Here is a 27,400-nt window from a genome sequence, read left to right as displayed (position 1 = left end):
GGTTCCAACAGGAGAAACACTGTCATTTCAGCTTCTTCACTGACATCCAGTCGGCTATAAATAGTACTTGATGATGGTGTTAATGGAGAAGACATTAATTATGTACTCATCTACAGGTGGTACTTCACAGATGAATACAGTGAGGGCTTCCTACCCGAAGGTTCGGACTGCAATACCTTTGAAATCATCAGGAGTTTCTCACAGGCATTTGCGAGAATAGGATGAAGCCTCAAATTGGACAGGGAAAACCAAAGGATGACAGTAAAGGAGCTGTGGGCATTGGCTGTAGTAAACACTGATTCCGCTTCCCTTTGCCAAATAAGTAATTGCCCACTATTTGATAAAGCTAAAATGTAGGTCTTAGATGCACGGTTCTCAAAAATAATTCACAACAAATCAATTGTACGCACCGTTACTGGCTCCGCTCACAATAATATTCTGCTTTTCTGGCTTTTCTTGGAGAGCATGTGAAGGGCCTACTGAAGTACCATAAATGGCTTCAAAAAGAAACAGAATTTAAATATCGCTCAGATCAGAATTTAGTGTTGCTGGATTTACGTTTTCATGTGTTTCTTAACTCAAGCATTGTTGCTAACATTTTTATTCTGTCCATCTTTTCCAGTAACTGTTTGCTGTGATATATTTTAATGGATGGTACCTTTCTCTTGCTCAGATTTTATTTTATGGAACAATGCATTTAAACATGAAGCGGTGCCGCTGTGGATGTGGCACTGACAGCTAAGATGGTTCTGGTACACAGCAGCCAAAGGCGAATATATTGATTTTTATAAATGATGATGAGTAAAGTAGATCTCTCTTTCCTGCCTGCGCTGAGCCTACGGAGACGTGTAACTGATATTTGCCTGTTGCAGCTGTAGTTCTGGGCAGCATCTGTTCGGGATCCTGGCTAGGGCTTTAGGCTGACGTTGGGTTATATATTAGGGCCCCTCACATCAGTTGCTGTAGTGCTATGACAAGGTGTGTAGTGCTGCGTTAATGGATGATGCTCCCACGGCCTGAAACAAAGTGACAGGAAAGACGTGTTTGGTATGGATAATCCCCAGCAAATTGCGCTTCCTTTGTTAAGGCAAATTAATACACAGGGATGCGGAATTTCTCTACGGAAGCGTTTTCCAATCCTGCATGGTTTCTCCCAAGTGGTCTAACGGGAGTGCTGAATAGTATAAGAACACCTGAACCCACGCTTTGCCCCTTGTAAAGCTGATTTCATCAGATGAATTATGGGACTTACCCAGGGTTGAACACGCTGCCATGCCTTGCTCGGTCCTCAGAGCCCAGAAGAGACCATAGCAGGTTGCAGAGATGTGCACCCCAACACCAGACTGACCCATGGGATGGAAACGAGGGGGACAAGGATGTGCACAACTGAAAAATTTGGTGGTCACATTTTTCACTGATTCCTCACCAATTTGGGAAGACATTTTTGGTGTTGCCTTCTGGAGAAGAAACTTCCGTGACTTTTTCTCGCTTCCTACTCAAACTCGTTAAGCTCTGCTTTGGCGGTGCTGGGAGGCCTTGCTGGAAGAGGGGCCACCAAAACCTCTCGCGGAGCTGGGGATGCCCCAGTGCCCGCTGGTGGGACTGGCAGCAGGAAGTAGATGAAAAAGCTCCATTTATCACCCGTCCCCTGTGCTTGTGACTTGACCTAACCTGACCTTCAGGGCTGTATTTAAGTCACTTGATTGCCGCTCTGGTCCTGCGGTTGCTTGATAGGGTTGTGTTTTATATGCTCTGCTCACGCTCATCAACCAGATAACGACGTGTCAGTAATTTTGGCTGGGATGAAGTCTACCAGGAATTTTAATCGTCTTGGTTTCAGCTGCAACGCGTCACTTTGTGGGGATAAAATGCAAGGAACGGCAAGATTTTTTGGGGGTAAAAAAATCTTATTCTTCAGATTAGAAAATACAATCCTGTGTTTCTGAGATGAAATTTTAGCCACTGATGCAAAAAAGGATTTTAAGTGACCGGCATTAACAAGACTAGACTCTCTTTTCCTCCTTTCAAAGCTAATGACAAATTTGAGGATATGAAATACTTATTTTCAACTTCCAGCACACTTTCTGTCTTAATTTTCGTATCATTTAACACTGCAGAGCAGAGGAAACAGAGGTGTGACCAATTAATGGGGAAATTAAAGAAAAAATAATTGGGAAAATAAAGAAACAACTAGGATTGCTTTGACTCTTGCAGGGTTTGTATTGGAAGAAAAATAATTTCAGATGCAGTGAGATCCTGTTCTCCATAGGCAGCAAAAGATAAGGTATTGAAAAAGTAAGGACAGGGAGTTTTTCTCCTACTTGAGTGGTAACCGGGCACCCAGGTACGGAAAACAAAGAAACTCACTGCAGTGATTGTGCAAAGAGAGATTCCAATGAAATTTCTCGCTTCAATGGTTTATTCACAGTCGAAAAAGAGAGTGATGGACTAAATGCGTCAAGCACCAGCTGACCATTGTGAAGGTAGTGAGTTTAAATGGTTTGCGTAACCAACTGTAGGAAAATAAATTGTAAATAAATACAGAACAGTTGTTAATTCCTCTTAAAAGGCAAATCGTGTTTTCTGTTCAATGATCTTCCCATTTACATTTTGCTAGAAAGATGTTAAACAGAGTGTACAAAAGGAAATTATTTCTTTAATTAAAATAGCTTGATGAATGCTTCAGGCTTTCAAGTCCCTCCTAATGAAATCAGATCTTTCAAGCCTAGATCTCCTTTTCCGGAGCTGGCGTTTTGGGAGCTCGTGCCTGGCAGAGCTGCCTGCCCCGGGTGAGCATCCCACGGCCACGGGCTTCCCACTGTTTCCCAAAGAGCCTTTTCCGTCGCTTACCAGCCCTCAGCATTCAGAATTAAGAAGAATCCGGCGAATTTTGCCCATTGCTGGGGAGGAAGTAACAGCTAATTTTGGCCTGTTGGCAGGGGAGGGCTGCCCTGGGGTTTGCCGGCAGCGGGATGCGGAGTTTCTCTTCCTTTCTCTATTTCCTGGTGAACCGTAGGAGTTTCTTACCTTTCCTTTCCTCTCAGCTGGTAGGATTTTTTCCCAGCTCCTAATGTACCTGATTCTGTGATGGCTGAATGCACAGTCATGTGGATAAGAGCTTTTATCATCACTTCTCTTACAAACTCCCCGGGTCCAGGGGATTAGAGTTGGAAGAGGAGGAAATTTTAAAATTGGTTTAAATGGGCTTAAAAATGGAATGCAATGGGTCAGAGCAAGGGAATAGCTTTGTAAAGGTAAGAGAGCTTACTGAGGTGTACCCTTCAGTAGCTTTTTCAGGTGTGTCTGCTTTTAATTTTTATTTGCTAAAATGTTTTTGGAACCCCTGCTCCGTAGACCGTCATGATGGCAGTTACGAGAGATGTACCTTAAACCCAGCTGCAGTGCCATTAATTAAAAAGCGCGTGCATAAATAGCTGGGAGAAGGATCTGGCTGAATATCGCAGCCTCCCTGCTTCTCGGGGGTGTTTGCTTCCCCCCCGGACTCCCCTCCGCTCGCGACTGCAGGCGGAATAGTGCGATGCGAATGGGAGAGCTCCACCGCGGCACGTTATCTCTTTCCTTTTCAGTGAGTTAGCAATTACCGCCTGCATCTGTCTTGTTGCATGTGTGTGCCCTTATTACCCAGACCTTTTATTTATTTTTTTTTTTTCAACCGCCTCTCAAATCCACGCCTAGTGGAAGTCAAGGCAGAAATTTTATCCGCCGCACAACCTTCTGCATCCTGTTGCAGAAGGGCTTTCCCCCCCCTGCCCCCCCATCCCCGACGCTTTTCTTTTCTTTTTAAATTGGAGCCGGGATTCTAATTGAAACATTCTGAGTGAAAACATTCCTGGACGTAAATGGACAGCAAAGGAGACAGAAATGGAATTGCTGTAACTTTAATGAATATATTCAGTTTTATTATTTCAAAAGTAGTAACATAATTGCTTTTTCCATTCAGCGGCTGAAGAAGTTTTCACCAATAATAAATAGGATTTTAATGGAAATGGCAGAAGTGGTTATGGACAGTAATAGCCACTAGAGTGTTTGCAGTTTTCAAATTAGATGCACATAATTGGTCATAAAAAGAAAATTTCATTTGTTAAAAATCTCTGGAAACATATTGAATGTGTAACATTAGAAATGATGCTGCCATGGGAATTATTTTCTTGTCATATTTAATAATCAGGATTTAGTCAAGTATTTTAATGTGTTGCATAAACAAATAATGTATTTGGAAAACATACAAAACTGTGTTTAAAGATTGTGTTTGAAAATATCGGTGACTGCGTCACCTAGACTTAGCAATTGCGTCCATATTACCCAAATTGTCTTCCCAAATAATTGTGTTTTTAAACCGACTATAGCGGTGGAAAATGGACTGGGAATACTGACAAATCACAAAACCTGCTTTTCTTTCTTTCTTTCTTCCTTTCCTTTCTCCGGGTCTCCTTCACCGTGTCCTGTCTTCTCCCCTCGCCTAGGCCAGATGGTGCGCGGGCGCTCGGTGGTGCTGCGGGCGGCGGGCGAGGGCAGACCCTGCCCGCAGCAGCTCACCCAGCACAGGAGCTGCCCGGTGAAGCCCTGCTACAGCTGGCTGCTGGGGCCGTGGTCTCCCTGCAGAGTCCAGGTACGCATCCCTCCTCCCATCCCCGAGGGCTCCACGCGTTCCCCGCTGCCGGGGTCAACGGCAAAACCCATCATGAAATGGCAGAATTGATGGAGGCTGCCGCTGGCGGGTCAGAGGTGTCCCTATGGCCATTGAAGGTGCTGGTGAGATCCGTAGGGAAGCAGGGGAAGTTCAGGAGCGGTAAACCTCTGCACCTCATCTTCCAGCCATCAGCAGAGATTTATAGCAATACGGGTTCAAGTACTGCGAGCTTATAGAGGTATTAAAGAAGATTTACAGAGTAAATGTGCTTGAGTGAGCATAGTCATGGTGACCTATAATTTAATTATATAAAATAACGCTAACAAGAAAATAGATACACTAGATTTCAAGAGAGCTTAGCCTTTTTATCTTTTTTCTTTCCTTATTTTTTATGTGCTGTACGTACGCTCAGCACCTCTGTTCCGCACCAGAGCCATCAGTTTTTTCACTGCCAGTGACTTGCATCAGGCTTGAATTGACTTTTTCCCCCCCCTCTATGCTTTTTCTTCTCTTCTTATCCCTTAGATCACATTTCCAATGTTAAAACGTTATTAGTCGGTAACCCAGTTTAAGCAGAAGTGGATCTTTCCCAGTGAGGTTTCTTGGGCAGAGCGGAGTCCACTCGGGCTGCTTGACGCCGGCGGTGCTGAGGTGGTGGTGGGAGAAGGGTGGTTGGGGTGGAAAAGTGCCCTCCCTGGTCCCAGGGGACGGGACCTGTGCGCGGATCTGTGGCTGCTTCTCCACATTATACCCTGTAGGAGATTGAAGCCAATAATGCGCGTAAAGACACGTCCCTTGTGTTTTCTGCTCTGCCCTCTACCGCACTGCGAATGCCTCGAATACCTGCCTGGTTTCTAGATGCAGTTAGGTGGACGTGTAGCGAATACTGCGGGAGGCAGAATGGATACCCTGGATTTTCCCAGATTTTCACAAATGAAATCTGGAGCGTTGACAGTCTTTGGATGGTCCACGATCAGAAAAACAGAAATATATTTATTTTTCGTATAATGAACAACAACTCATTGTAACTAGGGATGTGAGCATGGTCCTTGTGTGTACTGCACTTGGTATTTATTTATGTATAACATAAATATAACAAAAATTATAACATCAGCTGATATTTTGTCCAGCTAATGTAAGCAAATTCTGTTAAACATTAGGGAAGAGACCTTCAACCGCAGGAGCTAACAGAGCTGATAAAAGAATTAGTAGGTGAGCTGAATTAACGCCCTGGCGTACATCGTGCAGATTAAAAGTGCGCGCATCCAGAACCCAGCTAAATTTCAGCTCAGAGCAAATAATCACAGCCTTCCCTAACCCAGATACCGTCCTGTGCTTTCAGTGAGATAGAGCCTGCTTCTCTCCGTAAATTACTGTGATGTAGTTTCTCTACCCTTAGCTTTGTTTTGGAGAGGAGCCATTTTATTCGTGTTCAGTTCTCTTTAATGAGGTGCTTAGGAATTAAATGTAGTTCATAAATACAGGGTGATTTATTCCTGTGCTTTACTGGAAAAGAAGCTTAAGCTTACTTTCTAAAGAAAGCTTTCAGAAGTCCTTTTTTCAAGGGTGCTTTGTTAAATAGGGTAAATGCATCCTATGGTAAGACCAAAATGCATATTGTGAAAGTGTCTTCCTGTAATAATATAAACAGGACAATTAATTATAAGGCTAAAATATTTCTTCCTTGTATTATGAGATAACTGAGACTGCTTTTCTTAATTGTAAAAGGACTGTTTTATGCTAAACTGGCTTCGTGTGAATAATTAGGAGGAGTGTGCATGTTTAGGAATAGAGCCCACCAAGTGTTCCGTGTTGCTGATTTTCACGGTACGGAAATCAGTGCATTGCTCTCCAGGTAATTACACTTGTCACAGGCACACCTCCGGGGGGCGAGGGGCAGTTCTGCTGCCTTCAGAGGGACGCAGAACTTGGGAAACAGTCAATACCCCTAATCTGAAAGGGTTACATTACATTAATCATTTCCCTACTGGAGTTGAAGTGGTTTACCCTGATTAGTAAAAAAAAAAACCCAAAATTAAAAAAATTAGCAGTGGCTGACGCTGTTCATAATTTTTCCATTAAAGGAATATAAGTGAAGTCGCTAGACATTATCAAGCACTAGCTGCCTAACATTCGTAAGAAGACTAAGAACCGTTCCTTGCTAGAGTGTTTTAAAAGCAGTCCCTTAAATGTGATCACGCAACGCTTCCTCATTAAAGACAACTTTCACCTGATTAAATGCTCATCAACCTGTGAAAGGATTGCCCAATCAACTCTTTACCTAAAATAATTGTGAACATACATGAACCCCAGTAAAAGCTGAAAAGGGAAAACTTTTCTGAGAGGCACGTCTGGGCAAAGCATCTCATTAGGACTGTTATCTCTTGTCTTATTAGCGTGTTGTGTGTGGAACGCATCGGAGGGTGATGTGAGAGGTTTGTGCAGATGCTGCCTTATGTTAGTGTGTTGGTCAATTCAAAAGATACCTGGATGTCAAAACACAGTCCTGGTGTAAACCTGCTCCTTATTTTACAGGTATTTTATAGTTGGGGTGAGAGGGGGGAGAGGTGGAGGGTCCATGCAGGCGCCTCTGGAGGGGCCTGTACCCCCCGGCTGTATTTGGGGGACCCAGGGTGGGTTCTGCATCCTCCATGGGGTCAGCATAAACATTTTTGCAGCCAAATGGAGGAAATCCTTTCTGGAAGTTAAATCCCCGCATATTTCCTGATGGGAGCTTGTGACTCGAGAGACAAATCCTGGTTCTAGGCCATCCTCAGGTGATCACATCTTCCAAGGAGGAGCATTTACAATACGGATTTGATCCCCCGAGTTTTGAATATGTGATCCACTCCTTGGCAGGTCTCCTCTGATTAGCGGCATCCTCAGCGCGCCATTGCTGCAGCAAGCTTCCACTGATTCCACACCTATTAATTAGACCTTCAAGTGTATAATTTTGGGGACATGAATAATTTTGAAGATGATAAGGACGTTAATGCAGTGCTCCTGCATTGCTTATGGTCCTACCAAATATACCAAAAAAAAATGTCTCTCTGTAAATGACAGGATGACATTTTATCTTTTAAGCATGTTCAACTGATCGTAAAAACAGGTTGCTGGTCTTGAAAGAAAGCAAGCAAATGGAAGCCACTGTTAAAAAGCGAACCTTTATCTTGAGGATTGTCCACATATTCTGTGTATTTTTTATTCTAAACATTGGAAAATATGAATGTATTTCCAATATTGCATGGCAGAAGAATGAAGAACGTTGCATGTGGATTTTTATAGTGGAGAATGCTATACTAAAAAATGTATTGTTTTCACCTGTTATTTATATTTACATCTAGATATTCATATAACTATTTATATATTGATAAGTATATCAATACCTATATATCGTTTATACAAGGATAACTATCTTTTTAAAAACTTTTCTTGTCATTTCCAGTAAACTTTAGTCATTCCTTGAGCCCCTTTGAGCTGGAAATACGCTGCGCTTTGATTAGTGCCCACTTCCCCCGAGAATTTTCTCCACATCGTCTTCTGTTTCCACCAGCCATTTCTAAGAGCTCCGACCCAACTGACAGCCGCATGAGTTATTCACACACCATTAATCTCAGACCGCAATAGATGTTTCAGTGGTGAAACAGTAATTTAGAACAGTAAGTTACGCACTGACTAAAGTGAAACACAGCGTTAAAAACTTGAAATCTGGCTGCGTAGAGTAAATCTACGCTTATACTTCTCTCAGACACTTTTGATTAGCAACTGCTTTAAATCCAGCTAGTTATGATCTCATTTTCATTTCATCGTGGGTCTGCAACAGAAGGGATGGAGAGAACGAAAAAGCTACCAGGTGTGCGCAGGAGAGACATCCTTGAGATTCCTGCTAGCAAACACGCTGCTGGATGAATGCGCTTGGCAGGAGCCATTCTCTTCTGCAGATGTAGTCCATTATTTTAAAAGAATTCACTGCCAAGTGATCCAAAGGAGCACTTCCCATGGTTATATAAAAGTAATGTTTCATCCTCCTTCTTGAGTTTTATTTACTGAATTTTGTGAAGTGTCATTTCCGCAGGGCTTCAGGCGCACATTCATAAAGCATCACGCGGGTTTAAGGTATGCACCTCAAACATCATCGCAGCTCTGTTTTTCAGATGAGAATGAAACAATCCCAGCCTCTAGAAACAGCCCCGGTGCTTCAGTTCTTACAGCATCCTCAGCCCTTGATCATCGCTTTAGCCAAACAATACTGATTTCCCCGTAAAGTACGTCGTCTTCAGCAAGTAGTTTGGTGTATGGCTAAGTATTTCAGAACTGGGCTGGTGAGCTTGGAGCCTCCTATTGCTTGTTCAAATGGGGTTCAGTGCTAACAGGCTGTGCCTAACTTCGGATGATGTTTTGGTAGCGTGTGTGACACGAGTTGATGATCTCTGTCTACTTCAGAACCAATAGCTCCCTTTAACAAGTTACACAGGCTGCCTAGTGCTCAATAACCCTTGCAGGCTAATCAAGCGTGCTGGAGGATTTTGGCTGTTGCAGGGTTTAAACCACGTAAGTGCTCCTGCTGGGCTGTAGGGACAGAGGAGGTGCGTGGAAATGTCTGTTCCTTATGGGAAGGCTTTGCTCTTGGCCTCTCTAGAGAAGCCAGAAATGTCTGTGTTCATGAAATTGGGCACTTCGTAAGAATCAATAAATTCACTAGCTCTAGTTAAAGGCATGAAGGGCCAAGCCCAAAGACAGTATTCAGCTTTTATGGTACCCAGCTCTACTCCTGCTTTGGTGCGGACACAATTTTCTGCCCCGGTCTCTGAGCTTCTGTAGAGATGTGTAGAGAGATCTCCATCTGTCTTCCCATAACCGGGGATACTATTGCAGTCCAAAGACAAAATCTGTATCTTTAACGTCTTTTTAGGTGGAATCAACTGTATTTCTTCTGTCATCTGCTAATGTCAGCGATGCGTGTCTCTGTTCCCTTCTGTCATTTCATAGGGTGGACAGTGTGGAGATGGATTGCAAGTCCGCAACCTCACGTGTGTAGTGCACGATGCATCTGTTTCTGCTACATCCAAACCGGTAGAAAATGCGTTATGTGGTGAGCTGCCATCAAAAGAGAATGTGCTGCACTTACCGTGCTCTGTGCCTTGCCCAGGTAAAGTCTTTGGAAAGTCCTGGTGCATTTCTGCCTGGGATAGCTGTCTGAGGTGGAGATGTTGGGCACCCAGTCTGGGCACTGGCACAGGGTGCCCAGAGAGGTGGTGGAGGCCCCACCCCTGGAGACATTCAAGGCCAGGCTTGATGAGGCTCTGAGCAACCTGATCTAGTCGAAATGTCCCTGCTGACTGCAGGGGCGTTGGACTAGATGACCTTTAAAGGTCCCTTCCAACCCAACACATTCTATGATTCTATTCTATGTTTCGATAGCTCTGAGTACTGTCAGCCATTGCAGTAATAATTTGTATTTCAGCAGATCAGGTAAATGCTCAGTTTGCTGTTCACCTGAAAAAGCCTTTTGTTTTTTGAGAAAATGAGATTCCCCATGCAGCAGAAAATCTGAATGTTGCATACCACTGGGCGATAAACTGGGGGTATTTCACTATTAAAGCTGTTGTACGCTTAGGTTGCCCTTATCCTTTAATGCTAATTCCTTTTGAAAACTTGTGGTTTATTCTTTCGACGTGCAGGAGACTGCCACCTGACAGAGTGGTCAGAGTGGAGCTCCTGCGAGCTCACCTGCATCAATGGCAGGAGCTTCGAGACAACGGGTCGCCAGTCTCGCTCCAGGGCATTTATCGTTCAGTCACCGGAGAACCAGGAGAGCTGCTCTGGACAAGAGATGGAAACGCGACCTTGCTCAGGTAGCGTGGCCACAGCGCTGATTCCTCCCCTTCAAGAGTTTATTCTGGATTTGTTGCAAGGTGAAGACTAACTGGTGTTGGTATTGCAGGAGGGAAGTGTTATGACTACCTGTGGAAAACCAGCCTTTGGCGAGACAACGTACGCACAGTGTGGTGTCAGCGCTCAGATGGAATAAATGTCACAGGTATATCCAAAAATTGCCATGCGCAATTATGAACGAAAAGTCTCCATCCGGGTTTCTCTTCTTCTGCATCAGCCTCTCGGAGGGAAGTTGGACAGCCTTACTAACTCCTTCAGAATTTCACTTCAGATTTGTGTGTAGGAAAGGCAGATGGGAGCTCCCCAGCCTTGCTGGCAGGTCAACATCACATGTGTCATTACCTGAGAGCATTTGGGTGAGTTACCCCTACTGTTGGGTCGGTCACAGGAAGAAACGAGTGTCCATGTACTGAAAGGGCTTCCTGGGCTGGCTTGCACAGCCGTTAGTGCAACCTTCCTGTGACCGTGGAGAACATCACACGTGTGGTAGAGAGCCCAGCTTCTGTACCTCTTCTTCTATTCAACACACAGGAATCTCAGACTGCTCACACTGTGAGATCCCTGCTGTTGCTGTGACCTACAAATTCTGCCTGAGCAGGGTGAAGAGGGAAATTCATGGTCAGCACTTTGAAGCTTGGCGAGAGATTGGCAAAGGCAGTAGGGCTCGCACATCCGTAGGATCTCTCTCAATATGCACAGGGTGAATGAGGAGAGAGTAGAAATGAAAATGCATGTGTTCTTATCTCGTTCTAATTATAATGAGTAGTTAAGATAATAACAAAAGTTTTATGTGCAAAGGTTGCCAGGTAGTTAAGAACTCATTAATATGTTTTTATTCCTGTAGAAGCACAGGCTTCCCCAAGTGAGAATGGGCAAAGGCGTTATGTGGATTATGTCTTCTTATGTAGATAAGACATTAATGAGGACACAGAAGATCTGCATCTAGTTCCCGATTCTGTCCCCGACTTCCTATGTGGCCTGTGGCAAATTGCTTAAATCTGTATATCTCTGTTCTCCATTAACAAGATGGGTATGATAATAATTCCCTGCCTTGTTAAGGCAAATTAATTAATGCAGTGCCTACAGATATTATGCTAATGTGCTCCGTAGACTAGTATTTAACTATATAAAATAAGCAAGCAAGCATTTCTTACACTATAGTGTTCCAAGTCAAAAATATTTTAAAACATGCCCTTGAAGGCACTCAGTATTTTCTTTTACAGGAGGGTGTGCTCTTCGGATGAAACCTGCTGAAGTTCGGCACTGCAACCCGGCGTGCAGAAAGCCCTTCTCCTACTGCACGCAGGTAATTGCTCGCTGCAGAACGTCTTTGAGAAATTAACACCGCAAAATCTATTCAATTTGCTTCCGATTCTTAAAAGCATTCCAGGAGCCAGAAAATAGTTTAGTGTGTCCATGGTACCACCTCGAGGAGGCTGTGGGAATTTCAGTCGGAAAGGAAACCTTCATAAACCTGCACAAATGAGCGATGGAGTGTTTATGTGGTGTTACAGTTTTGGTTTTGTTCCATGGAGGGATTTTGGAACCTCTTGGTTTAATTTTCATTGAATGCTATTGTTCTGTCCCATAGAAAATGGACTGTAAAGTTCTGTAAGAGAGGAGATAGAAGAGTATGTTCTCTCCCGCTCCTCCACGGACACAGAAAACCCCCATGAGGGTAGGGAAACTGTAGGAGCATGATCTCACCACCCCATGCTGCCTTCTAAAGCAAAACCTGGAAGTGACCCTTTTGCTGAAATGTTGAGCATCTGCAACACTTGCTAAATCTTTGAGCCACTGCCACTTTTTTGCCTCTGAGCAAACACGAGCCCAGAGGTTACAAATGTCCCTTCCTGCAGTACCGAACTCTGGAGTAAGAGCTTCCCAAAAAGCCTTCCTTCTCTGTGTCAGTACTGTGATGGAGTATAAAACCCAGAACCCTTAAAGTGGCCAGGGGTGGTTGGGGTTTAGATATTTTTATTTCAAAAATCACCTCCACAGCGCTCAGCTTCATCTGAGTCTCTGGTGGGAGGAATTACCACTGGAAACTAGCTCACGGGCAACTGAATGTGGCCGAGAGAGTGGTCATGAGAGTGTTCAGGGCCTATGGGAACATAAAAATGATGGGTAAGCATAAACTTACTAGCTATAAAAACTCTTCAGACTTCACCTTTTGTCCAGAAAAGCTCAAGATCATGTCTGTCAACAAGTGGGGGATGTTGTGGCTGCAAAACTGATGTCGAGTTAAATTCTTATCACAGAGAATAAATCAATCGCCTGTTTGGGTTGTAACCAAGCATATCAGACCCTCAGACAGGCATCGTAATTATAAGATAATTAGGAAAGAAAGGCAAACTAAAAATAAATCTGTTTTAAAGTAGGTATCAAGAAAAAGGAGTATATATTCAGTGAATCACTCTAATTCTAAGAAACCCGTTGAATTCTAAGAAACCTGTTGAAGAAACTGCTTAGACCGATCCAGGGCAGTGGGTATTTAGCCGTAAGAGAGGAAGCTTCATTTCAGATGGCCCTGTGAAATACCGCAGTGGAAATACATGGGGAGGGTTTGGGTCTGAAGCGAGATTGTTTCTTCTTCGTCTCTTCTAATGCCCAGCAGGGTCAGTGGGAAAATTGTTACTGACGAGGATTTTGGATCGAGCCACAGATGCCCGTTATTAAGCTTGTTAGGATGAAGATGTTGCTGTGTTGGGCTTCTGTGTAATTACTGACCCTTTTCAGCCAATTTCCCAAATATATTTTGGCTTTTTGTACTGAAATGGGTTTGCGGGCACCGGTTCCTGGCTTGTTTGGTTTGGTGGTGGGGAAGTTGCATGTGCAGGGTATACCTTGCGGTTTCTTCATGGTTTGCCTACAGTTTGCACTGTTCTGTGAGAGGATACTATTTGATTTAATACTGAATTCCCTTTTATCACCTAGAGGGGAGTCTGCGGTTGTGAGCGAGGATATACAGAAATAATGAGATCAAATGGTTTCCTGGATTACTGCATGAAGGTACCAGGTTTAGAAGATAAGAAAGCTGATGTTAAGACCATTGCTGGAAAAAATAAACCCGTCAACTCAAAAATGCATGACATTTTCAAAGGATGGTCTATTCAACCTTTTAATCCAGGTGAAAAACTTAAATATGAATGGAATAAATTGTCTTTACAACGTTTCTGTAGAAGAAAGTACAAGCTTTGTAGATCGTAACATCAGAGGTGGTGTCTGGGAGCTGCAGAGCAGCCTCCCAGTTTCTAACTCACATGCCATCTTTCATTCCTTTGTGCCTACACAGAGTAATCACTATCTCTTATGTTGAGAGAGAGCAAAGACAGACCGAAGCAATAATATTTTGCAAAAGTATACTCATATGTGATTTGGGGGGATGCTTAGAACTATTATCTGATGATGTTTCTAGAAGTAATATATTTTGACCAGGAAAGATATTGATCACGAGCGCTTCAGAAGATTCAGAGCAGAAAGCACTTAAGATTTGATTATAGAAGACACTGGTTGCTTCTTGCAATATTTGAAAAGTATATGAAAAAAACAGGGTAGAAAGTGTAGAGTTTAGAGTTTTAAGTGTTGAAGTTAAGACAGATGTTGTGGTTTAGCCTCAGACAAAAAAAACACACAGCAAGCAGGCAAGCTGCTGTGCCCAGACAGTGCATCCCAAACGGATCTTCGACTTCCACACCGTAAAATGCTTCCCAGTTAGAACCCTGTACTGGGTGCGCCCAGACCGGTCCACAGAACTGGTGCCGTAGCTGTAATAGCTGATTACCACGTTGACTGTTACTTTGCAAGATTAATTTAGTCAAAATAAATTTCTGAAATGCAAATAGGACTTTAAAATGGGAGATGAGGTATCGGACTTGTCAAGTTTTATTGAAAAGCGTTAGTGCTCCCCATATTCTGAAATACTGGCGGTGCAGCCTTTCCCCTCTTCTGTTACCTGACGTCGCATTTGTTTCCTATTATTTTATAAAGAACACGAGACTTTAGAAAACACGTAGCGAAAGCTTCTGTTATGGGATTCGGGGAGCCATAATTCTGCCTGATATATGTGATCACACTTTGAATGTTACATTTACATATTTGATTTGCATACAGTAGTTAACCTTTGCGTTGACAATCTCCGAGCTGATAGAGCTCGGTCCAAAGCCTTTTCAAGTTGGCTGGTTTTCACTCAAACCCATCATCCCCAAGCCCACGCAGTTCACCTGCAGTTTGAGTCACAGGTTTGGGGTTAATTGCCTTTTTTCAGCATCCGTGGCCCTCTGTAGGCTGTCTTACTTAGGTGTCATCTCTTCAGCTGGTACCTTTACGGGGTTAGAAAAAGGGAGAGAGGTGTAGGTGGATGCTGCAATCCCTTCTTTTCAAATCGGCGTTCAAGGCTGCAGCCCTGAAAGCTTCTGGTGGGCTTGACCTCAGTGCAGCATCCGAGAGCCAGTTCTCCCCCGGGGGCTACAAGACAGGAACAGGCACTAAGGAGCTTTTACAGAACATGGTGTTATTTAATTTTAGGGCAGAAATGTTATAGAAACAATATGTGGGAAAGGAATAAGCGTGCTCCATGTGTGCTGAGTGTATCACCAACCCCATGGCGTCCTGCAGGTAACTCCTCAGCCTGTATGTGCCCTTCAGACCCCAGCTCAGGGCTGGCCCTCTTCAAATCACTCCCCTTTGTCTAACTTCTTGACAAATATGTTATTACTCCCCTTAAACAGGCTCTCAGGCTTACTAGTCTGGGGGTTTGCAGTAATTACTGCTAGCTGAGCCAGGAAACCGCTGTTACCTACCAGTTACGCTCTTGATAGCAGGTCTATGGCCAATGCTCCCTGTGTGGATGGCATTTACCACCCTTCGGGACCGGAGACCTTGACATTTGTGTACGTCTAAGGACTTACATCTGTCGGTAAAAGTATATGTGCCTTTTGCCAGTTAATTTGTGATTTCCCTTCCCGTTTACAATTTGCAACACACATTTTATAACGATTTAATGAGGCTGATGTTTTTGTTCTTTTAAATGCTCTGCAGGAGTGCACAGAACTGATTTTGAATCCGGCTGTGTTTTTGCTTTCTTTATCACACTCTGGGAGGCCAGAGTTCAGTTACAGAAACTTTTTTTCAAGTTGAGAGGCAATTTAAATAGCATTGTTTAAATTGTAGGATGACATGGTCCAATGCCTTTACGTTGGGGATGGAGAGCGTAGCTGCCTTCGTAGCAGACGTGGCGGGATGCCTTTTTGTTGCTCTGACAGGCAACAAAAGTCCTTTGCAGGACTGCTAAATGCTTCTTGGCCATCTCCACTTGGGAGGGCGACAAATTTCATACCCAGACTTTAGTAAAAGAAACAAAACAATCCCAAATCTGACAAACGAAGCTCTTCTCACGTGGGAGATAGGCTGTAAGTGTTTCGAGGAGAAGAGAAAATCTGTGAGAGGTACTCAGCCTTTCCACAAAGCTTCGAAGAAAAAAACAAAACAGAAAGAACGTGATCTGATTAAATATGTTTCCCTTTGAAAAAAAAAATTCGTCATTCAAATGTAAAATGTAAAATGGGCTCAGTGATTGTCCCATGAGGTGACTCCCCCACCCGCGTGACTGAGTTCGGAATGGCCTCTGTCGAACGGGCACGGCGCAGGTGTGTGTTCCTGCCTCCAGGATGCGTGCACAGCCCTTTGGATGGGAATCAGCTCGGACTGTCGCTGCACGGCAAAAATACCATCGCTTCTCCCCGCAAGGGAGCCAGATCGGAGCAAGAAACAGAAATATCGAGCTTTAAAGGTTTTATTATTATTAATGAGAAGCTTGTAGTTAAGGACCGGTCCAAATAATGTGGTTTTAGACTTTCTATCAGAAGGAAATGTTTCAGCACGCTCAAGCTCACATGTGCGAGGGTCGCAGAGTCGCCCCCCCGGCCCTGCAGCCCAAAGAGCCCCATCAAGAGCCTTACTTGTCTCAAAGCCAGTTGTGTCTCCTGCTCCTGGGGCCCAGCTGGGGAGCCCTTGCACAACTTTATCCCTCTTACTATTACAAAGCGTATTCTTGTTTTTCTTCTAAGCTGAATTTATTCCCAATTGTTGCCCAAGCATTTTTCAGCTCTAAGTAGCTTGTTCACTTGCGCTCGCTGGTCTTTGCCCCAGTTGACCCCCCAAGTATTTACAGAGAACAATCCCGTCCTTTCTCAGCCCTCTTTTCTTTGGGCTAAACGTATCAGGTGTTACCTGCGTTTCTGTCTGCGTCAGCTCAACGTTGGAGTGCGTTTGCCAGAGCCATCACTGGGCTCCTGAGCGAACGTACTGCAATTATCTCGTGCCCCTGCACCTTTCCCTGGGGCAGGAGCCTGGCCGGGTTGTAATTCTTGCACGGCGCCGTAAACCCAGGCTGCCCGTAATGAACTGCAGGAGCTCAGCTAGGGGGGAGATTAGGAAATAATGCTGCTTTGGAAAACTGAGACGAAGAGTTCGTTTTCGGTTTTCATTGAGGAAAACGTACACTCCTTACCGAAGTTAAGATTTTGCTTTTAAAGGCATTGATTTTTACAGGAGTGTTTTTTCTATCAAAAGTGTGGGGTTTATGGATTATCCCCAGCCAGTCCTTCCTGTGTTTCCCATTTGCTTGTATGCTTTCTCTTTACTTTATCTCTTAAGAATTTGTATACTTTAAAATAAAGTTTTTTATTCCCTCCTTTTCTCCCCCTGACCTTTTTCATCATCTTCCAACAGATGGTAAACTGAAGATGTGGGTATATGGAGTATCAGCTGGCGGGTTCCTCGTCATAGTTTTCCTGATATTTACATCCTACCTGATGTGGTGAGTATGGCATGTATTTGTCCTTAAATAACAGCTAGTTTAATTTGAACAACCTAAAATATATCACAACGCTCTGTGTCACAGAGATTTAATCCTCAAGACTTTAGGAAAGGGTGGAGCTTGGATTACTTAACTGCCTTCCTGTGGCCCCTACCTCAGAGTAATTTGAAACTCTCCAAATTGTAAAATCATGAAGAAGTATGGCGACCATGCAGGGAAAGAATTATTTTTGGTTATCAATAGGCCCTTATATTTATTCAGACTTCTGCTGGGATTAGAAAGGGCTTTTTATTGTGTTCTTTTAAAAAAAAGATAAAGTAAAACTGAAAAAAAGCAAGGAGGCTGATTGGATCGAGGAGCTGGCTTCCGCTCAAGGAAGGACTGAATAGAATAGGGGCATTCAGTTGGAAAATGATGTTTGACATGGGAATACAATAGAGATCTATGAAATCATGAATGGAGTAGAAAAGGGCGCTGGGGAATTTTTATTTCCCACAATATAAGGAGTAGGAGGCATCTGATGAAATGATCGTTTAAAATAAACAAAAGATTTTATTTTTCACACGGTGCATTATTACCTTGCGAGCTTACCGCTGCCGGGGACTGTGCACGCCAGGAAGATAAATGGATTCAAAGATGGCATAACAGTTCACGGGAGATTGGGTCTCTTGGTGTTAATTGCGGTTTTCTGGATGTACGCTCCAGCTCAGGAAATCCCTAAATAGGTTTTTGCAGTGGATACATACAGCAGGTGGAAACACATCCCATCTCTAAAGCTGCCGTTACCAGCCGCTGTTGGAAGTAGGGTACCGGGTGTACCGAAGCCCTGGTCTGCACCAGCGCGGCGCCGGTGGTGGGCTTTACTGGCGGGGGAGTTGTCTGTCCTTCTCCAAAGCAGCGGTCGCAGGGGTGGTGGGGCTGGTTTGGCAGAGCTGGTGTTGCGCTCTCTGCTTTGAGTATTTGGAAGGGCTCTGCCATGGATGCCTCTTGGAGGGTAGGAAGGGAGTAGCGGCCAGCGTCCGTGTGTCCTGCAACACCCACGGCCCTCCCTGAGGACCACGGGGCTGGCCCGCCCGTTACCGACAGCAGCGGGGCAGCTGCCCCAAGCCCTGTCAGATCAGGGCGGGCAACCAGAGAGTCACAGCCGTGACCTGGCAGCATCATTGCCCGCTTCCATCCAAAATCACTTTATTCTCTCTCAACCCCTTAATCTTCCTCTTGGTCTCTGTCTCCAATTAAAAGCTTTAATAGCAGTGTTTGGATGCTGCTTAGGAGTTGCAGCTTCCTTATTTTCCAAGCCATCTAGCTGCCGTCTCTCTGTGGCTTCACAGTGGAGCACACGGAGGATTTTTTAAGTAACATTACATAGTTCTCCGTCACGCAAAGGCTGGTGTGGAAGTGTATTTCTCAATAATAATTATTGTTGCTTGCTTCGATGCTGCGCCAAAGAAAAAATGAGAATATCCCACTCGCAGACAGTTCATGTTTCCATTTTTCTGCGAGGTGTTCCTTGTTTTGTCAGCTGGGAGAAGACGCGGGAGACAAATGTGCTTTATTTTCTCTCCAGATGAAGAGCACAGTTTGGCTGCCCGTTTTGGGCAGGCTGGGCGTCCGCACCACACACGTTATAGCACTCGAGCAGGTCCACGTGGTTTTTCTTGGAGGTCGCCGCTGTACTGCGGTGGCACCTAGTTGCAAAATGAAATAGCCAGCGTGGAAAGTTGATTTTTTTTTGTTGAAGTTTGTTTTTTTGATGACGTTTCTGAGCTTATTGCAGCTTACATTTTTGTCTCCTGAAATGTTTCTCTCTTTCTTGCAGCAAAAAAACAAAGCAGCATCAAAGCCCTCCTCCGCAGCAGAAGCCTCTAACCTTAGCCTATGATGGAGACGTTGATATGTAACATAAAAAAGAATCCAAATGTAGACATCGACTGCCTTAACTGCTTTCTTTTTTGGAACTCTCCGACTTCTCAGTTTTTTGAGGAATCTCCTGATGTGTAATATACTGGGCAGAAGTATTGCAAGCTTAAAATTTTGCCACCTCTTTATTAAAAAAAAAAAAAAAAAAATGGAGTCAAAGACTTAGATCTTGTGAAACTTTTCTGAAGAGACCAGAAAATACATCTCTTCCTGTTGTGCAATGGGAATGAAAGAAAAAAAAAGAGAATCTACAGACATCAAAAGGAATTAGTAAAAAAAAAAAAAGGCATGACAATCCCGAGGAAAATGTGACATTTACTGTAAATGACAAGTTTGACACAGCATCATTATGCACTATATTAGTGCAGCGTTCTTTATTCTTCACATATTTCAACAATGAGTTTTCTAGTGTTTACATTTCGTTCAAAGACTTTAAAACCGGATCATGTATTTTGAGAAACGCAATGAAGAATGAGTTGAAGTGTCTGAAGTTATCAGGTTTTTTAAAAGTTTCTTCCTTCTTATGCTGTTTTCTAGTCTGGAATATGATTTTGTTTCATTTCCACCTACAGGACAGAATAAGGATTGTTATGAAAACGCATAGGTGGTTTCTTAACCAAGAATATTTTTTAAAGAGTTGAGTAGATAAGTGTTTTGATGAATGGCTAGAGGATTTGATTGTTTAAAAAGTATTTTAAATTAAATTAAACCATGTAGATACATTATGGCCAGTTTAAATTGCTATTCAGTTTAATTAATACAAACTCTGCTTTTGTATTTAAATTTTCTTATCTGAAATATTTATAAATTCTTTTTTTGAATTTAATTACCTGACCTCATTTAATATACATCAAACACAAATGCAGTTTGTAGAAGGTCTTGCTTTTTTAAATGTTTCGAAACCACTGAGAAGTTTCATGTCGTAAACATCTGGGAACATTTGAAGAGGGTAAGTGTTTATGATAGTGTGTGTCGCAAGTAAGAAAGTGCCATCTTGTGGTATTGACTTGTATTTATAAGCAAATAAAATGCTAAAGAGAGTGAGAAAATTGCTTCTGGTATGTTGAATTAAATGTGCGTAAACAACATTCGTTATTAGTCTTTTACTGTGCCTGAGATCGGACTCGGATTTCAAGCAATTCTGGCATATTTTGTGCTGCAGTGATTAGTGAAAGAAATATTGTAGACCAGTCGAGAGAATAATTGCAGATCTGGGGAATGCTTGGCCTTTTTTTTTTTTTTTTTTTTTTCTTTCCTCAATGCTGCTGCTTATTCCAATAATTAGAAAGAAGAGAAAACCAGAATTGTTACCAGCCCAGCACCTGTGCAGTCCTTCTCAATCCGCAGTTACTTCAGAGCGGATCATCACAAGGGAAGGGTGTAGCTGGGGCAGAAGGCAGTGTTTGTCTTGTTATGTTGCTACTCACGGCTTTGTAAAGTGAATGTGAATATTACGGTTTCATTGAAAAAATGATGGTGGTGTAGCTAGGTTTCCTTCCCCAGGTCAGGGTCCCGGCTCTTCAGCGTTTCTCCCGCAGCGTGAAATCGAGATGATATTGTGTCATCGAAACAAGGTCAGGAATGCGCTTTCCTCTTCCCGCATTTAAAAAAAAAAAAAAAAAAAAAAAAGGCTGATGGAATTGTGAGGGGAAACTGTCTCACTTATTTCTGGCCCTGAATATGTTCTTTCTGCCTTAGACCTCTAACTCTTCATGGTATAAAAAGCCGGATCTGGTGTTCCCCAGTAACACTGGAGGCCTAAATCTTTTTTTAATGTTTCTCTGCACTGAACCTGTGAATAACAGGTACAAAGTAAGAGTTAAAAGGAGAATAATGATCTCATGCCATTGGGAAGAATACTGCCAGATCTTAATATGTTTTGTCTGTGGTACACAATGCGAGGAGAATGGTACTCTCTGCGTAATGAAGGAATAAACTCAATTAAGCATGCTTTTCAAAAAAGGCATTGGAGTGGGAAAGTTGGTGTAATAATAACAAAAAATGGCAGCTGCAACATGTGGTCGTTGCCCTCAACATCGGGGTAAATTGCCATCCAAACCGCCGTGTCTGGCGCAGGAGATGGAGAGATGCCTGGGGGAGGCAGGGAGCTCCAGGTACAGCACCGCGAAGCGTGTGTTTATACTGAGCAGATGGATCTGGGGTTGTGCTTCAGTTTGGTGGCCTTCAAGCAGTCCTTGTCCCCACTTCTGCTATAGCACCTTCTGGACGAAGCCCCACAGGGGCTCCATGGTCTCCAAAGGGACTGGCCATGGTTGATGCTGGGGCTGTGCGGGGCCAAGGGACCACATCTGCTGCAGAGCAGCCGCAGCTCAGCTTGGGGGATAAGTCCACCTGTTTGACTTCATATAAAATAAAATAAAATAAAATAAAATAAAATAAAATAAAATAAAATAAAATAAAATAAAATAAAATAAAATAAAATAAAACAGAGGTGAGGGCTTATGAGGCTGCTGTTAGGCAGCTGCTGCTGCGCTGCAGGTGCCGGCGTGCACGTGGACCCCGTGGCCGCTCGTGGCCCAGCTTGGACAGCGCGGTGATTCAAATGTCACCATGTAATTGCATGCATTTGATAATGCGGGATTGAATTAAGCTGTGAAATTGAACCGAGGAGCCGGTGGCCCTGCGGGGTCCATGAGGCTGAGAATGCAGCATAATGCAAAAAAAAGGAATTGGTTGTTTAGATGGATACCAAGATTATTGCTGTTTGAGAGAGCCTGGGTATCCTGCTGGGAGGGATGCCCAGCCTCCCGTGGGAGCACTGGAGTCAATTCCTGCCTTTCAGAGTCCGAAGTGAGTCATGACGTGGAAGAGGGATTACTCCCAGTTCTTGCTTATTGGGGGGTTTCTAAACTTTATGCTGAAGTAGCTGGTGCTCGCCCCTGCCAAAGACAGGAGCGAGATCTTGGTCGCGTTCAGGAAGGTAATCCCCATACCCCCCGGCTGTATACATCCCATTGAGACACGTATGTGATTGTGAGTGAAAGCATCTGTGGGTGAAGAGTTTGCCAAATGCGCTGGTGATCTGTTTTGGTAGTTAATAACCAGATAATGAAAGAATCTGCATTTTGTCATCTTTTGTTTCAACACTATTGATTTCAGTGTCCGCTGCCAGGTGTTTCCTACTTCAGTATTACAGCTGTAAAACATGCAACTTTTTTTTTTTTTTTTTTTGAGATGTCTTCTGTGGTGTTTTCTGTCCTCCATTCAAAGACTCTCTTAACACACAACAGTTAAAGAAAATAGCAGCAACTCAAGTAAGACACCAGAGAAAATGAATTACCAAGAAGTGCTGAAGCGTTGCATACCTACGTCATTCCTGCAGTCGTTTCGGTGACGCTCAGAAAAGGGGTGTTTTCATGGGTCCATGCATAGCGTTGTGCCTAAACACTGCAAACATCTGGGATTTTGTATGAGGTATGTAAAACCCAACGGCGGTTTTTTTCCTGCGGAAATATCTGGGAAGTCTTGGGGAGCTTCCACGTTAGTGGGGCTGGATCCCAGCTGAGCTCCTGTCCCCTCCAGCGACCACACCAGCGGCGTCGCTGAGCACTCGGACCTCGGGTGCTGCAGTCAAGAACAAAGACTCTAATTTTCTTTGCTCTGGAAGCAGAGTGGTGTAAAAATTCCTACAAGGCAACGTAGATAAAGGCTTGTAAATTAGCTTTTGCTTGTATTCATATGTGTCAAAGAAGAGCCTAATTGCATAGTTTTCTTTGCCTAAGTGCACTTACATTCATGGCCGGTTTCATCAGGCAATGAAGAAAATATTATCTCGGGGGAAAAAAATCAGTTGAACACTTCCAGTTTGGATTAGTCCTGATAAGTATGAAGTTATCATTAGACATCAGGTCATTTGCTGCTAACGTGGCGTAGCTGGTTTCATGAAAGACTTATTTTTCCTAAATAGGTAACTTAATTTGCACTTATAACTGTGCTTTAAATATAATTTTGGGGCCTGTTTTCAATTGAGAGGTAGTTATGCGGAAAAAAAATGATCTAACTCGGGACCTTTTGAAAGATGGATCAGGATACCTGATGTATTAACATGCCTCAGGACAGATTACGGTTCTGTCTGGCTTAAAATGTAATTTCAATGAATTAACTTCCACATCTTACAGCTGTGACATGCGCCTGTCCTGGACAGGAGCTTGATTTATATTACCTTTATGAAGATGTATCTGTGCGCATACTATTACGCGCCATCAATATGCACGTCTCACTTGATTCCGGGTGCCACGACCTGACGGGTGACTCTGTTCCTGTCGCTTAGCTGCTGACATGACTTGTGCCACCGGCCGTGCCGTTAAGCCGTTGCGATGTGACACGACCTGGCTTCTAACGCTTACGACGGGTCGTGCCTCCTGCTTCTGTCAGAGGTGGCAGATGAAGAAAGTCGCGTGTGATTCCTCCTGGTCTTGCTGCACCCTTGGGGATGGGCATCTCCCCGGGTGGTGGCCGTCCAGCATAGCCCCACGGGTGGGGATGGCCTGTGTTTGAGGGGTGTTACAGCTCAAGAAAGTTGTACGGCTGTGAGGTTGCCTTAAAGAAGCCTGTCTGACCCCTCGGGATAACTAGGACTAGAAATATGGGCGTAAAAATACAAGGAATTCACCTGTTCAGTAAATGGAATCGCGCGCAGTCATTTCTTGTTCCTGCCTGGCAGAGAGAAACGAGAGTCTGGCTGTGAAGTCTGGTAGCACGAGACCCCACTGTCCCCTGAACCGGGTTGTTATTTGGCCACGCTTTGGGCTATGCTTACATTTACATTTGGGGAGAAAAGACTAGATTTGAATGAACAGCTATAACGGTGATCACGGCTACGGGATGCTTTCGGCATGAATTTTTAATGTATATCCTTTTATCTTCCAATCTAATACAGTTTATTCTTATTTTTCAACGTAAACATATGGTAAAATGGTCACATATGAAACGTCTGCGAAAAAGAATCCAGAAAGCCTGTATTTGCACTCGTTGGTAATTATGCTCATTTACTTTGATTACATGCTTTGTTACAATAGCGTAGAGAATGGACTCCAGGCGGATCCATGGGTTAAAGCAATTTTAGGGGGTTTATCCTGTCTGTGAAGAGATGTTTTGATGGAATGAAAAATCAGATTCAATTTCCTCTGATAAGGAAGAATGTTAATTTTCTCCTCCGCTTTATGAAAGTTCACCTGCATGTTATGAATATTGTGGTTGTTACATGCCAATATGACATTTGTAAAAAAAAAAACAACTCTTCAGACATAATAACATTGAAGAATCTTTCAGCAGCACGCGGATGGAGTGGAGCACAGCACCAGGCATTAATTTTGCAGAGGAGGAAGATGGCAGTTGTAATTTATTCCTTTTTTTGGGTGCAATCTGGCTCCTACCCCATTTGAGCAGGCTTCGAGTAGCTTTTCTGCAGAAGTGTCTGGGCAGGTGGATGCAGCCCAGAAATGGTGTCTCCAGGCACAACACTGCGCAGCAGCAGTATTAGGCCAAGGCACGATGTGATGTTTCCTCTCTCCACTGGAAACTGCATCCCGAAACTGGGGTTTAGCAGGAATTAACGTGAAGATAGTGCCACTCCGCTGACACTCTTGTGGCATCAGGCAAAACCGTGTTTGGAGGAATGTATCTGATCCAAAGTCAGTAAATGATGCCTGGTGACTTCACTTAGAGATGATCAGATCATTTGTAGGTTATTGTCTGTTGCCTCCTTAGAGTTTTGCACCTTCATTGGCCTTTGCGAATATGAATTCATCGATCCTGAAACATCTCATATGGCAAATTAAGTGACTTAATTAGACAATCTGGTTTTGCCATCTACGTTACTAGTCAATTTAATTCAGTGACGGAATTACAGAAGAGCATCCCATCAATTGATGGCTCGGAGCAGTGAAAGATCCAGGTGTACCATGAGAAATGTGGTCTGTGGCTGCTCTTCTGCAGCAGAAGGATTGAGCTTCTTGGCTTGCGTGCGTTGGGTAGACCAAGTGTATGCACATTTATTTAAGTGGAGTAGTTGGGGTCTACCGGAGGATGGAAAGCAGGATTGTTTCAATAATGGGATGCAACAGAGATTTCAATCTAACCTATCATCTTCCATGCTTTGAGCAAAACCACGGAAAATCCACAGTGATGGTTGACATCAGTGTTTTTCCTATTTGTAGTGGATGTTTTAAATCTTTCGTCTGGTGAAACAAAAGCGTTGACCTCAGATAAGCAATCCAAAGCAGGACTTTGGAGAAGAGATTTCTCTAGGACAGAGGTTTCTTCTTCCAGGATACACTGCGCAGAACTTGTGGAGGCTGCAGCCCAGCTGGAGCACCAGTGACAGCTTGTGTTTCAGCCGCTGTAGGTGAACCATTTGTTTTGAGAGGTGTAAGAAGGACATTCAGTGAAACCCAGACAGTGTGTCTGAGCTCTCTGCCAGCGACAGACACGCGGAGGGACTGCCAGGAAATGTCACAGCGGGGACAGGTCACACCAGAGCAACTTACAGCGATCTGGTGTTTTCTCTAATGGCTCCACAACACCTTTTTAACTGGGCAAAACACTTCATCTTCCAGCGTCTGCCAGTCCTGAAGTGGAGAAAATGGGGTTTTATGTTTCAGTCCCAGTCCCGGCTCTGGTTTCTACTGCAATGGCATCTGTGTGATGGGCTCAGCAGAGGAGCACTGGAGACATACATCTATACAAACTCTACCCCGTGACCGACCGCTGTGCTCTGTGGTGGCGGCAGTGACATTCAGGCAGCTCTCTTATTGCTGGGAAGTATCATGAGATTGCTACTTCTCCAGTAGAGACTGGCGGAAAATATCGCTTCATATATTTAATTCAATCAGCTGATGGAGCTTGTTAAAGACTGAATTGAGATGAAAAGCTGTAACGCAGATGTGTCACATCACAGTTGCATTGTCATTCTATTCCTTTGTATGATATGGCAGATCCACAGCAATTATTTTTAAATGCAGTCTCTATTACTGCAAACCAGTAACTTGAAATATTCACTGTTTTATTTGCTTCATGCCAAGTGAGATTTCACTCAATTTGTCATTAAAACCACTGTCCTCTTCTGAGGAAACAGAGTATATTTATATAAACAGCTCTCCAGTAATTCTGTGTTTTCTAGAGGAGCAGGGGCTGGCGTAATTGCCCAGTCTCATCAAGCTTTGTCCGCAAAATCTGTGCTGATGAGCCCATGGGACCGAAGGCAGATGTAAAGGAGAGGAGTACAAATCTGTTCGTCGCACTCAGGGGGCTGTAGAAAGGCCCAAGGGATCAACCTCCTGTTGCTTTGTCACTCCTGTACGTGCTACATGGATCATCGTTGACCAAAAAAAACCCAAAACCCCTCTTCAGTTTTTCAAAGATGCGTGGTGTTTTTGATGTACAGGCAGGACAGGATTTAGAAATGAAGAGCCGCCGCCTGAGATGAGTCCGCTGGCTCCCCTCTGGAGCTCCCACCACACGCAGTTATGATTTCCCTTTTACAGAAATCGTATGACGGGCTGAATTGGCAGCCCTGCTCACAAATCATGAGGGATGAGTCTCCCAAATAATGAAAATTTTTGAGTATCTTTCCATATAACGCTAGTGCTTTTACTCTTCATCATCCTCTTTCCATCACCGTGACACCTGGGAAGGTACAGCTCTAACAACCAGAAAGCTGCCTGTCTCAGCTCATCACACAAACCTGGGAAGCGGGTGCTAGGGGAAAAAAAAACCCACCTAAATGCTGTGAAATTTGAAATGAAATGGGGAGTGTCGCGGCCGTAGGGGGATGCGCAGGGGATGCGGCGCTGGCTGTAGGACCAGCTCCCTCCCAGGTATCGGGCAGGGGATGCGGGACTTGCTTGAATCTTGTTTGTCCTGTTGTTGTCTTACAAAGAAAACCGCGTTCCTTTATCAAGGCTGTGGAAATGCAAAACACGCACGTGCGCACGCAGGCATTCAGAGCTCCGCGTATTTAGTCCCTAGTTCTCCCTGAGACCGAGCCATGAGTCTCTTTGTAACCTGGGAAATCGCCTGGCTTTATTTCACGAGCGCGGCGGGGCTGTGGGTGCGACTGTTCAGGGACTGCCGCCAGGACTGTGTTAAAACCT

At 43.9% G+C, this 27,400-nt stretch overlaps 1 protein-coding gene across 7 annotated transcripts in view; it reads left to right on the top strand.

The window, feature by feature from the left end:
• The window catches only part of THSD7B (thrombospondin type 1 domain containing 7B), a 329,550-nt gene extending 309,231 nt beyond the window's left edge, over window positions 1-20,319 (top strand). For 5 of the 7 annotated variants that reach the window (XM_063341430.1, XM_063341432.1, XM_063341433.1 and 2 more), the window contains 8 exons: window positions 4,485-4,630; window positions 9,641-9,800; window positions 10,333-10,506; window positions 10,596-10,691; window positions 11,770-11,852; window positions 13,484-13,676; window positions 17,279-17,366; window positions 19,186-20,319. In XM_063341430.1, the coding sequence (XP_063197500.1) occupies window positions 4,485-4,630; window positions 9,641-9,800; window positions 10,333-10,506; window positions 10,596-10,691; window positions 11,770-11,852; window positions 13,484-13,676; window positions 17,279-17,366; window positions 19,186-19,267 (1,022 nt within the window). In that variant the 3' untranslated portion in view covers window positions 19,268-20,319. Of the gene's footprint in view, window positions 1-4,484; window positions 4,631-9,640; window positions 9,801-10,332; window positions 10,507-10,595; window positions 10,692-11,769; window positions 11,853-13,483; window positions 13,677-17,278; window positions 17,367-19,185 lie in introns of those variants that run through there. The other 2 variants (XM_063341434.1, XR_010071985.1) reach the window with 2 other exon arrangements.
• The last annotated feature ends 7,081 nt before the right edge of the window (window positions 20,320-27,400 follow it).

The sequence above is a fragment of the Chroicocephalus ridibundus genome, chromosome 7, assembly GCF_963924245.1.
Source record: "Chroicocephalus ridibundus chromosome 7, bChrRid1.1, whole genome shotgun sequence".
NCBI classification, from domain to species: Eukaryota; Metazoa; Chordata; class Aves; order Charadriiformes; family Laridae; genus Chroicocephalus; species Chroicocephalus ridibundus.
This window is presented reverse-complemented; position numbering and strand designations above follow the sequence as displayed.